At 48.3% G+C, this 13,277-nt stretch overlaps 1 protein-coding gene across 1 annotated transcript in view; it reads right to left on the minus strand.

Moving 5' to 3' along the window:
- Positions 1 to 1,345: 1,345 nt before the first annotated feature.
- The window catches only part of RASGRP4 (RAS guanyl releasing protein 4), a 39,789-nt gene continuing 27,857 nt past the window's right edge, over positions 1,346 to 13,277 (minus strand). Inside the window, exons 10-17 of the mRNA XM_053397768.1 lie at positions 12,951 to 13,031; positions 12,044 to 12,148; positions 6,547 to 6,656; positions 4,348 to 4,492; positions 3,175 to 3,211; positions 2,695 to 2,829; positions 2,113 to 2,309; positions 1,346 to 1,610 (exon numbers count right to left, since the gene is read on the minus strand). Coding sequence (XP_053253743.1) covers positions 1,443 to 1,610; positions 2,113 to 2,309; positions 2,695 to 2,829; positions 3,175 to 3,211; positions 4,348 to 4,492; positions 6,547 to 6,656; positions 12,044 to 12,148; positions 12,951 to 13,031 — 978 coding nt within the window. The 3' untranslated portion in view covers positions 1,346 to 1,442. The remainder of the gene's footprint in view (positions 1,611 to 2,112; positions 2,310 to 2,694; positions 2,830 to 3,174; positions 3,212 to 4,347; positions 4,493 to 6,546; positions 6,657 to 12,043; positions 12,149 to 12,950; positions 13,032 to 13,277) is intronic.

Here is a 13,277-nt window from a genome sequence, read left to right on the forward strand (position 1 = left end):
TTTTCTATCTTTTTTCTTTTAAGGGGAAATCACATTCCTTCCCCCTGCCCAAAAAGGGGGAGCGGTTACACAAAGCTGATGGGGAGTATAGCTGAATGTGATCTTTATGGGGGGAGAGTTAGATTTAAACAATATAATTCCTGTATTCAGTATGATGCATTGCTTCTATTTCCAGCAATGAATGTATTCCACCCCACATCCCCCAAATGAACAGAGGGTTAAAGGTAAAGGGACCCCTGACCGTTAGGTCCAGTCATGGCCGACTCTGGGGTTGCAGCGCTCATCTTGCTTTATTGGCCGAGGGAGCCGGCGTACAGCTTCCGGGTCATGTGGCCAGCATGACTAAGCCGCTTCTGGCGAACTAGAGCAGCGCATGGAAACGCCGTTTACCTTCCCGCTGGAGCGGTACCTATTTATCTACTTGCATTTTGACGTGCTTTCAAACTGCTAGGTTGGCAGGAGCAGGGACCGAACAATGGGAGCTCACCCCATCAAGGGGATTCGAACCACCGACCTTCTGATCGGCAAGTTCTAGGCTCTTTGGTTTAACCCACAGTGCCACCCGCGTCCCTGGAACAGAGGGTTAGGGGAGTGAATAAAAGATGCGGGGGGGGGGGGTTGAAAGCAAGGCCGAAGGGGGTCAGTGGAAGAGGTCGCAGTCAGTAGGCGCTTCTGCCTCGCCTCTCATCCCCCTTTACCTGCTGCCGAACCCCCAGATTCCACCTTCTAAGGATTCCTTTCTCCCGGTCTCCACTCTTGACATTGGAAGCCCAACCAGAAGGTCACCCGCTTCGCCCCAGCTAGCAAGGCAGGGTCCCTGTTTACGCACTCCCTCATTGGTTAAATATAGATTGCTGCAGAGAGCTATTGGCAAGCCACCACATGCAAACAAGCCAAGCAGTTGCTTAGGTTCTTGAGCCATCCGGGACTCTTCAGCTAAGGAGAGCTCTGCTGAAGCAGTCCAGTGGCCCTCCTCGCCCAGCACCCTCCTCTCACAGAGGCCAACCAAGTGCGCCAATGAGAAGCCCCCGCAGCGGGACCTGAGCGCAGCAGCACTCTCCTCATTTCCAATGCCCCAGCAGCTGGCCTTCGGCGGTCTGCTGCCTCGGACAGCGGAGGTGGAACAGGGCCATTGTGGCTAATAGCAGCAGAACCCAAAATGTGCATCTGCAGCATCACCAAAAAAAGAAGCAAGCTATCTGGTGGCGCCTCCGTTCAAGAAATAGTCCTTTTATTAGGAACAAAGGAAGCCCCTTAGCTTGAGTCCAGCTGCTTGTTCAGCCATCTCTGTATTATTGGCAAGGAATGGCAGTGGCTTCAGGGCAGCAGCATCCATTTCCAGCCATATTCTCTACCGCTGAGCACCTTGTCCCTTCTCTCTGTTCCTTTCCTTGAGAGGTTCCACTTTCCTGCCTGTAGCTCACTGTTCCTGTGCCCTTGGCTCAGTTGGGCTTGGGAGGCAGGTGCGAGTTGTAGGCAGCCAAAGCCTTCCAACAGGAGAAGGGGGGCAGGCTCGATGAATCTGCCTTCAGCAGCCAGCTGTTCTCAGCCTCCAGCTGCGAGTTGCAGCTCTGAAGGCTCTGGTTGACCAGCAGCAGCCTGTCCCGTTCCTGCAAAGGAGAGCGAGATGCTTCCAGCTTAAAGTGGGGGTTGCCTGTTTCCCCAGCAACTTTGGGCCTGTCCAGACCAAAGTAAAGGTAAAGGGACCCCTGACCATTAGGTCCAGTCGTGGCCGACTCTGGGGTTGCGGCGCCCATCTTGCTTTACTGGCTGAGGGAGCCGGCGTACAGCTTCCGGGTCACGTGGCCAGCATGACTAAGCCGCTTCTGGCGAACCAGAGCAGTGCACGGAAACGCCGTTTACCTTCCCACCAGAGTGGTACCTATTTATCTACTTGCACTTTGACATGCTTTCGAACTTCTAGGTTGGCAGGAGCAAGGACCAAGCAACGGGAGCTCAGCCCGTTGCGGGGATTCGAACTGCCGACCTTCTGATCGGCAAGTCCTAGGCTCTGTGCTTTAACCCACAGCGTCACCCGCGTCATAAGTAGCTTCCCATTATTGTTCCACAGAAGTCCCAGATGTGGAATCCTGCCCTCCCCAAAACCCTCACCTTCTCCACCTCCTTCAGCTCTTCCAGAAGCTGCTTTAGACTCTTGCTGTGTCCCCGTGGCTCCTGTGGACTGTCTGCATCTGTCTGGGTGCTGGCGTGTTTCATTCGCCGCCTGCCCGCTGGGCTCGACTGCACCAGGTTGGGGCTTTTGCTGTGCTCTCGTCTGGGCGGGAAAAGGAAAGCTTCTTCCTCCGAGCCTGCCGTGTGGAGTAAGGGAAGTGTGGTTAGAAACGTGGCCATCGTATCTAAGAGATTGGTTCCTGCAAGCAGTGTGGTGCAGTAGTTCTACAGTGCTGGGCTTGGACCTAGGAGACCTGGGTTCAAATCCCCACACAGCCATGAAACGCACAGGATGACCTTTGTGAGCAAAACCTGTACTTTCTCGTGCTGGTTTTGAACTGGTGCTTCAAACCACAGTTTATGGTGTCAAGTGGAATTTGCTCTGCGTTCCTACTCTTCTATAGAAGCCGTACCACCGATCGCAAGGCTGGGAAGCGAATAGCCTCCTTGCCACTGTGCATCGCTGGAGCTGGTCCAGTTGGCCATCCCACACCAGGAACCCCAGTCTGGGCACCCCCTTACCCGAGCTAGGGTGATAGGTGGCAGCTGGCGTGGCAGTCCGAGACAGGGTGCTCTCGGAGCTGCAGGAATGGAAGCGCCGCTGGCACTCCACTTCCACTTGGTCCTTGCATTGCTTGTGACAGATCATCCCACAGTCTGCAGGAGAAAAGAGACCATCATCAGCGATGGGAATGTTAATAGCATGGCTAGGCAACCTAAGACCCGGGGGCCAGATCCGGCCCAATCGCCTTCTCAATCCGGCCCGCGGACGGTCCGGGAATCTGCGTGTTTTGACATGAGTAGAATGTGTCCTTTTATTTAAAATGCATCTCTGGGTTATTTGTGGGGCATAGGAATTCGTTCATTTCCCCCCCAAAAAAATATAGTCCGGCCCCCCGCAAGGTCTGAGGGACAGTGGACCGGCCCCCTGCTGAAAAAGTTTGCTGACCCCTGGTTAATAGGATCCCCTCTCCTTTAGTGCCCACTAGGGGCCGTGCTTACCCCGACATCTGTATCCTTGCTTCGAGACTCCCCAGAGCTAGAACAGAAGAACAAAAGACAACAACAACAGAGGTGTTAAGTTGAACTAGACACCAAAGGCAATGTAGGTGGATGAGAGGTGGGGGACTTGCTCCAACCTATTCCAGGGACTGAAGCTTTATTGCCCACTTCAAAAGTGGCAGCAGAGTTCTGGGAATTTCAATTTTTAGGTTTTGAAACTTAACAAGATTCTAGACCTCATGGCTGCAGGAGAGAGGCTGCAAAACTAGCTGGTTCTGCAGCAGCCTTCTCCAACTTGGCATAGTCAAGAGCTAGTGTTGGGTAGCATGTCAGACTAGAGCCTGGGGTTCAAATCCACACCTCGCCATGAAGCTCCCTGAGTGACCTTGGAGGCCAGTCGCTGCCTCTCAGCCTAACCCACCTCGCAGGGTTGCTGTGGGGATTAAACGAGGAGGAGAACCATGCGTGGCACTTTGAGCTCCTTGGAGAAAAAGGTGAGATAAATAAAAATAGCCCAAAATATCTGGAAGGCTGTTCTGAAGGGAGCTTGTCTACAGTCTCTCCTACGTCTCTAGCCCTTTCGTCCTCCATCCCACCTGTTGCTGATTACTGCAACCACTAGGCATGCCAGCCCATCGTTTGCACTACTGCTAACTATAAAAGAAAAGCAGATTCTCCAGTTTGGCAGCTCAGCTCGGCAGCTACTGTTTCTGCCAGTAATAGGGACTGTTTTGGCAGTGGGTTTTCTTTTTTTGAGGGGGTGGAGATGAGTGACGTGCATTGGTGCTGCCACCACCAGGGGCTGGCCAAGTGGCGCAGACCCGTGGCAGGGCCTTTTCAGTGGTGCCCCCCGTTGCGGAACGCCTTCCCTAGTGAGTTATGCCTGCTTCCACCGTTATTAACTTGCAGGAGAAATTTGATTACATGGCATTTGGTGGCCGAAGGATACTGACAACCCCAAGATCCTTGGATGGAGGAATGTCCTCAGCTGTTGACTGCTTTCAAAGTGTTTTCGGCGGCAGCTACTGTTAGATGCTTTTAATTGCAATTGGCTTTAGAATACTTTGACCGAAGGTTTTTGGGATTTTTTGCTTTTAGCATGTCTGCTGCCCTGGGCTATATGGGGGGATGGAAGGGTGGGGTATAAATCCATTTTAAATAAATTAAGCTCACAAAGCCATTGCAGCTGTCACAAAAGGAGGGCTTTTTAAAGGTGGCTTCTTGGAAGTTGTGCAGGAACCCGAGGCCCAGTTTGGAGAAGATGGCACAGGCCCGCATTAAATACTCGGACAGCTCTTCACGGCTCCAGGCGCCTTCCCTGCGGTTGAGGAGAAGAAGAGAAAAACAGTCACACAGTGTAAGGCTTTGGCCTTCCTCGCTTGGGTCATCAATGCTTGGATTGAATTGCCCTGCCTGGCACTTAAATAACCCTTGTGGGGGTATGTTTTCTGATGGGGCGTTTTGGGTCAGTTCACACACCCCTGAGCCTCAGCTGCCCTTAACCAGAGACTGAGCCTTTAATGCGGCAGCCCTTGCCCTGTGGAACTCCTAATAATAATAATAATAATAATAATAATAATAATAATAATAATAATTTATTTATACTCCACCCATCTGGCTGGGTTTCCCCAGCCACTCTGGGCGACTTCCAACAGAATATTAAAATACAGTGGTGCCCCGCAAGACGAACGCCTCGCAAGACGGAAAACCCGCTAGACGAAAGGGTTTTCCGTTTTGGAAGCGCTTCGCAAAACGAATTTCCCTATGGGGTTGCTTCGCAAGACGAAAAAATCTTGCGTCCCCCCGCGGGTTTTTTCGCTTTTTTCGCCCTTTTCCTAAGCCGCTAAGCCGCTTATCAGCTGTTCCGCTGATAAGCCGCTTAACAGCTGATCGCTGAAAGCCGCTTGACAGCTGTAGCGCTAATCCGCTAAGCTGTCAATGGGCTTGCTTCGCAAGACGAAAAAACCGCTAGACGAAGAGAATCGCGGAACGGATTCTTTTCGTCTAGCGAGGCACCACTGTACAATAATCTATTAAACATTAAAAGCTTCCCTAAACAGGGCTGCCTTTAGATGTCTTCTAAAAGTTTGGTAGTTGCTCTCTCTGACATCTGATGGGAGGGCATTCCACAGGGCGGGTGCCACCACCAAGAAGGCCCTCTGCCTGGTTCCCTATAACTTGGCTTCTCACAGTGAGGGAACCTCAAGAAGCCCCTTGGAGATGGACCTCAGTGTCTGGGCAGAACGATGGGGGTGGAGACGCTCCTTGCCAATTGAGGTCACCCTTGCTCACTTTCAGGTGCCTCCTGGAAATTCTATTGTTCAGGCCTTTCGGACCAGAGTTTCTCTGTCAAACGGAGAGGATGGGCCTGGCGTTCCTACTGCTTCTATTACAGTCTTGCGTTTCCAAGTTGCCAACCACCTTGTGATATTTTCTATGAGCGCGTCGTTTACAGATGTTTTTTATTTGGCTTTACAAGTAAAAATTCATAACAATCCAAATGTATATCCATATATAGAGATTACTCTGAATCTCAAGACTTTCTCGTCCATCACCTCCTATTGTGAACATTTACAACAGCATATTATTCCATAATCAATATTTTATTTCCATCCATATTTTCCATAGTCTTTGTTACATTACAAGTGAAATTAGAATCCTGCTAATGTTTTCATCTGCTTGCGGTGGTCTCTTAAATAAATTATAATCCCCCCCCCATTACTGTTTAAAGTTTTAAATGTTTAAAATGGGACTCCATGGAGGGGGTGGGGGGGGAGTCCTTAGATTCAGAGAAATCTCTGTATATGGATATATATTTGGGTTTTTTTATAACTTTGTATTGGTAAAATCAAATAGAATGATTTCAAAAAAATGAATAAAACTTTTGTCTTCTTGGTTCCTGAGCTTTCCAGTCAACATAGTCCATGGCTGGGCAAACTAAGGTCCGGGGGCCGGATCCGGCCCAATCGCCTTCTAAATCCGGCCTGCGGACGGTCTGGGAATCAGCATGTTTTTACAAGAGTAGAATGTGTCCTTTTATTTAAAATGCATCTCTGGGTTATTTGTGGGGCCTGCCTGGTGTTTTTACATGAGTAGAATGTGTGCTTTTATTTAAACTGCATCTCAGGGTTATTTTTTGGGCTTGGGAATTTGTTCATTTCACCCCAAAAAATATAGTCCGGCCCCCCACAATGTCTGAGGGGCAGTGGACCGGCCCCCTGCTGAAAAAGTGTGCTGACCCCTGGCATAGTCCATCAATTTAGCTTGCCATTCCTCTCTGGTAGGGACATTCCATCTCTGGGCTAACAGCATTCGGGCAGCTGTTGTCACATCCATAAAGAGTCTTCTCCCCCTGAAATCCTGTTCACTTACCGCTCTCTTTCCAGCCCGTAGAAGGAGAAGGGGAAACTCGTGGAGATGATCTCAAAATCCTCCTCCGAGATGTAGCCCCGCTGCTCAGGATCGTAATTCTTGAACACAGTCTGTTGGGGAAGGAGTCTTGTCAGAACCCATTGGAAGATGAGAAGGCAGAGAACGTGGGCATTGCCCTCTAAACATACACCTGCTGTATATTTAACACCTCTTCCCAAAGGACGAGATGGTAGGTCCCTGCCCCGAGGGGGTTGAAATCCAGATACCGAGACAAGGCAGCAAGTGGAGGGGGGAAGGAGGAGGAGGAGGCGGCTGGGATAAGCAAGAAGAACGAGTGATTATACAGTGGTACCTCTACACTGGTACAGTGGTGAGGAATCTCTATGTGGGACAAGAAGCTACAGTTAGAACTGGATATGGAACAACTGATTGGTTCAAAATTGGGAAAGGAGTACGACAAGGCTGTATATTGTCTCCCTGCTTATTTAACTTATATGCAGAATTCATCATGCGAAAGGCTGGGCTGGATGAATCCCAAGCTGGAATTAAGATTGCCGGAAGAATTATCAACAACCTCAGATATGCAGATGACACAACCTTGATGGCAGAAAGTGAGGAGGAATTAAATAACCTTTTAATGAGGGTGAAAGAGGAGAGCGCAAAATATGGTCTGAAGCTCAACATCAAAAAAACGAAGCTCATGGCCACTGGTCCCATCACCTCCTGGCAAATAGAAGGGGAAGAAATGGAGGCAGTGAGAGATTTTACTTTCTTGGGCTCCATGATCACTGCAGATGGTGACAGCAGCCATGAAATTAAAAGACGCCTGCTTCTTGGGAGAAGGGCAATGACAGGCCTAGACAGCATCTTGAGAAGTAGAGACGTCCGCTTGCCAACAAAGGTCCATATAGTTAAAGCCATGGTTTTCCCAGTAGTGATGTATGGAAGTGAGAGCTGGACCATAAAGAAGGCTGATCGCCGAAGAATTGATGCTTTTGAATTATGGTGCTGGAGGAGACTCTTGAGAGTCCCATGGACTGCAAGAAGATCAAACGCATCCATTCTTAAGGAAATCAGCCCTGAGTGCTCACTGGAAGGACAGATCCTGAAGCTGAGGCTCCAATACTTTGACCACCTCATGAGAAGAGAAGACTCCCTGGAGAAGACACTGATGCTGGGAAAGATGGAGGGCACAAGGAGAAGGGGGCGACAGAGGACGAGATGGTTGGATAGTGTTTTCGAGGTTACCAGCATGAGTTTGACCAAACTGCGGGAGGTAGTGGAGGACAGAGGTGCCTGGCGTGCTCTGGTCCAGGGGGTCACGAAGAGTCGGACACGACTAAACGACTAAACAACCTCAGGTTAAGAACTTAATTCGTTCCGGAGGTCCGTTCTTAACCTGAAATTTTTTCTCAACCTGAGGTACCATTTTAGCTAATGGGGCCTCCCGCTGCTGCACCGCTGCCGTGTGATTTCTGTTCTCATCCTGAAGCAAAGTTCTTAACCCCTATTACCTCTGACTAACCGTTTTGTTTCACTCCAGTGTGTAAAAAGCGTTACTTTTCTACTGTTTTTCCCCCGTTTTTTTGTTTTTGTTTGTGGGGGGCATAATTTAAAGAAACACATTTTTTTTCTACAGTGTTAAGACTTTATTCCTCAAATGACATATCTTTGTGCTATTCAAAAGGAGCTATGGACACTGTGGCACACTTTTCAGTATTTTTTCATTAAAAATAAACATTTGTGGATCACACAAAAAATAAAAAATAAAATAACCCCAGGTACTATTTCTGGGTTAGGGGAGTCTGTAACCTGAAGCATATGTAACCTGAAGCGCCTGTAACCCGAGGTACCACTGTAAAGGTTGAACATCCTTCGCTCCCAGCTGCACTACACATTCAAAGCGCTATCATACCACTTTACATAGTCATGGTGTCCTCCAGAGGATCCTGGGAACTGTAGTTTGTTCAGGCTGTTGACAGCTGTTAGGGAACCCCTATTCTCCCCTCAGAAGAACTATAATTCCCAGAGTTTCTCAGGAACGGGGTTGTTCGACCACTCTGCGAATCATGGCTCTGGAAGGGGCATGTGTGTGGTCTCCTGACATTACTGTTGGCATCTGTCTGTCTTGGGGAGACAGTGGAGAAATGCACCTTTGGGAGTGGAGTCAAACTGTTGGAAAGCTGCAGCGACCAATATAGGAGAGACATGTTTTATTGCAGCTGGGGCAGAGGAAGGCATCCGTTTGTGCTGTTGCAGATGTAAAGGGACCCCTGACCATTAGGTCTAGTCATGGCCGACTCTGGGGTTGCGGCGCTCATCTCGCTTTATTGGCCGAGGGAGCCGGCGTACAGCTTCCGGGTCATGTGGCCAGCATGACTAAGCCGCTTCTGGCGAACCAGAGCAGCGCACGGAAACGCTGTTTACCGTCCTACCAGAGTGGTACCTATTTCTCTACTTGCACCTTGACGTGCTTTCGAACTGCTAGGTTGGCAGGAGCAGGGACCGAGCAACGGGAGCTCACCCCGTCGCAGGGATTCGAACCGCTGAGCTTCTGATTGGCAAGTCCTAGGCTCTGTGGTTTAACCCACAGCGCCACCCACGTCCCACGTTGCAGATGTACTATGGTGTTTATTCTCTCTGGACTCCTCCCAGCGGCCCTTCCTCTTCTGGTCACCGCTACGGATGCACGAACTGCCTGTCTCCGGGCACGGTAGTTGTTACAGTCATGGCGGCCACCTTTGTTGTTGTAGTAGTACCTCTTTCTTTTCTCCTTTCTCCTCCTGTGATGGAACTCCTATTTGGGGTCTTCCCTGGCTTTTTTCTGACCCATGTAGGACCAGTCTGGATAGTCAGCCTTGGTGAAGACTTGACATTTTTATCCCCCCAAAAATTTTTGATTGAGTTTCCACTGAAATGAGGCTGCATTTAATGTTTTCATGTTGTATTTTAATCTTGTTTTTTAAGCTGTATTTCAATCAAGCTGTATTTCAGGTTACAGACACTTCAGGTTACACACTCCACTAAGCCAGAAATAGTGCTTCAGGTTAAGAACTTTGCTTCAGGATGAGAACAGAAATTGTGCTCCGGCGGCGCAGCAGCAGCAGGAGGCCCCATTAGCTAAAGTGGTGCTTCAGGTTAAGAACAGTTTCAGGTTAAGAACGGACCTCCGGAACGAATTAAGTACTTAACCCGAGGTATCACTGTACATTTTGTTAATGTGAACGTCGCCCTCATTCTAATTTTTCGTCCTATCTTCTTCCTGCTGAGTTCTGCAAGGGCAGCGCTGAGACTTAAGGAAGCTGGGAGGCTTTGCAACCTGAACTGGTTGTAAGGAAGAAGTCAGGTGTGCCAGGGGGGTGGGGGGGTGAGAGGGCAGCAGAGCTGGCTATGGAAGCAGAATGAGGTTGGTGGGGCAACCTATGAACCAGCCTCTCCACTGGCTGGCACAGGGCAGCGTTGAGCAGTCCACAGTTAGGGGCTTTAGACAGAAATCTTAGACATTATCAGCCTCTTGATGCTTTCCTCTGTCAAATGGGGGAGAGGAGGGTGTCTCTTCCCCCCTCCTCCCCCCACCAAGGCATGCACAGCCTGTTTCAGCAGCAAACTTTTAATTTGCAGAAAAGGAAGTGGTTGGAGTGGCCGGATTTGAGCCTCTTCCTTCACTCTGCGTGGAAGGGGGTGGAGTAAAGCGGGAACAGGCACCTCTGAGGGGGCGCTCCTGCACCCATCAGGGTCGCAGAGCAGCAAAACACGACTCCAGATCATAACAGCACCCACCCAATGTGTCACAAAGGGCAGAACAGACAAGAGGTGTTGGTAGGCAGGCGGCGGCTTAATTTCAACTGAACACTGGCCAACAACACGGCGCAGAAGAAATTGACAATTGTGGGGCAGGGACCGAAAATGTCGAGAATGTCAGTGCTTGGCACAAACGCATGCAATGCAATCTCGGAATTGTTTGGTGACAAATGCACCCGTGAAATGCACGTAGATAATTCTGCAATACCCTCTCTCTCCAATTAGGTCACCCAAAATGTTCCTGCCGTATTCAAGCTAAGCAACCCAAGACGTCAACAAACTTTACCCAGTGCTGCAGAGCTACAGCGGAGAGCTGTGGCAATGTCACACACACACCCAGCCTGGAACTCCCGTGGAAATATAATGTGCAGGTCAAACTGCAACACCTCAGAACACAACACAGCCTGCAAAACGCGACATGCCCCTTTAAAAAGCACACACCATCTGCCTTATTTGCAATTTTGATTTGCTGTTTTATAGCCAGTCGGCATTCTTCTAAGCAACTTTTTGATCCACGCTTATGGGCGGAAAGGGTTGAGTCTGTGGCCACATCGTACATTTAAAGCACTTCTGAGGCACATTAACGGTGCATGGCTTTCTCCAGGGAATTATGGGAACTGTAGTTTGTTACAGGTTATAGCAGGCATAGGCAAACTCGGCCCTCCAGATGTTTTTGGCCTACAACTCCCATAATCCCTAGCTAACAGGACCAGTGGTCAGGGATGATGGGAATTGTAGTCCCAAAACACCTGGAGGGCCGAGTTTGCCTATGCCTGGGTTTTAGGAACTTTAGCTCTGTGAGGGGGGAACTACAGTTCCCAGGATTCTTTGAGGCAGGGCAATCATTTCTTTTAAATATGAATTGGATGTGCTTTTTAAAATTCATATTGCAGAGCTGTGCTTAGAAAGGACACTGGCTGAAAGCAAAGCGTTCAGGTCCATTTGGCTACATGAGTTTTACTGCCATTTGCACCCCCCCTCAATATTTTTATTAGTTTTCACAGAGAAAAATCAGTCTTTTAACAAAAAAAACCTTATTAAATCTATATACTGGATCACCAAAAATTCCAAAAAATGGGATTGCTTAGATCCTTCTCTCTACTCCTGCCCCTGGTTCCTTTACAATATTCTATTTTATGTATGTCCATATTACTTCTTAACTCTCTTAACTTCCCATTTTATACTTCATAAAATTACAAGTGTTCCCTGAAATCCTGCCAATGTATGTACAGTGGTACCTCGGGTTAAGAACTTAATTCATTCTGGAGGTCCGTTCTTAACTCGAAACTGTTCCTAACCTGAAGCACCACTTTAGCTAATGGGGCCTCCAGCTGCCACTGCACCGCCGCTGCACGATTTCTATTCTCATCCTGAAGCAAAGTTCTTAACCTGAGGTACTATTTTTGGGTTAGCTGAGTCTGTAACCTGAAGCGTCTGTAACCTGAAGCATCTGTAACCCGAGGTACCACTGTACATTGCTTTTATAAATATGCAATAAACGCTCCTAATTACTTTTTAAACTTGTTATCTTCTTAATTTCTAAGGTTTCCAATTAGTTGAACATTTCAGCATAGTCCGTTAACTCATATTTCCAATCTTCTTTGGAATGGCTTTTGCCATTTAAAGCCAAAAGCAAAAACGGGTACCACACCAGTAGCCAGCTGCCTGTTTGGCCCTGCCATTGGGCTGTTTTTACCTCAATCATTTGCTGGACGTGCCTCTTGACGGTGATCCGGTCGGGCTTGGGAGTGACCCCCGGTGCCCACTCCACCACCATGGGGGGCTTGAACTGTGTAGGAGGCTGTGAAGGGAGAGGGGGGCAAACCAAGTGTGAGAGATGGGACTGAGCCGTACCGACGAAAGAAGAACGGCAGACAAAATTAATGGACTACGCAGAATTGGATAAAATGACAGGAAGGATTCGAAACCTGCGGGACCAGAGATTTACAGAAGATTGGAAGAAATGTACGAACTATTTGAAGAGCAACTGTAATCAACAAATTACGCAAGAAGTTTTGTAAGGAGAAATATATGAAATATTGCAAAGAAGAGAGACATTGGTTATGATATTTAAATGTAATAGTGAAAGTAAGAAATGTAAATTAAGTGAAAAGGTTGGCAAAATTTTCAGATGCGATTGATGGAAGTAAAAAAAAAATGTATAAGGTATAAAAGTATGTTTAATAATTGTTGAAAATGATAAAACACACATACACACACACACACACATACACCGTATTTTTCGCTCTATAAGACGCACCAGACCATAAGATGCACCTAGTTTTTGGAGGAGGAAAACAAGAAAAAAAACATTCTGAATCCCAGAAGCCAGAACAGCAAGTGGGATTGCTGTGCAGCAAAAGCAGCGATCCCTTTTGCTGTTCTGGCTTCTGGGATAGCTGTGCAGCCTGCATTCGCTTCATAAGACACACACACATTTCCCCTTACTTTTTAGGAGGGAAAAAGTGAGTCTTATAGAGCAAAAAATACGGTAGATAGATAGATAGATAGATAGATAGATAGATAGATAGATGATAGATATAGGACTGAGCCAAGGCTCCCCAAAATCTCCTTGGCTCCCTAGTCCTTCTCTGCCCTCTTACCAGTGATTTGGAACCTCTTGGCTCACGGGCGTACGAGAGTGCGTAGATCTCCTCATCCGTGTAGTAGAGATCTAGGGAGAGCTGGGAGAGGAAAGGAAAGTTATACAAGGGAATGGTCCCATTAAGTCACACCCTTAGTGCCAGGGAACGGCTGTCCTCCAGAAACGGCTGCAATCAAGAGTCCCAAGTCAAGTGTTGAATGGGAAGCACATTCAATCTGTAGGGCTCATCTGTAGGACTAATTTAGCCAGCTAGCCCTGGTGATCATCTAATGTTTATTGGATGCATTTCCCCCCTAAACTGATTTTTGAATTCTGAATTTATTGT

Source organism: Podarcis raffonei, chromosome 8 (genome assembly GCF_027172205.1).
Source record: "Podarcis raffonei isolate rPodRaf1 chromosome 8, rPodRaf1.pri, whole genome shotgun sequence".
In the NCBI taxonomy this organism is placed as follows: domain Eukaryota; kingdom Metazoa; phylum Chordata; class Lepidosauria; order Squamata; family Lacertidae; genus Podarcis; species Podarcis raffonei.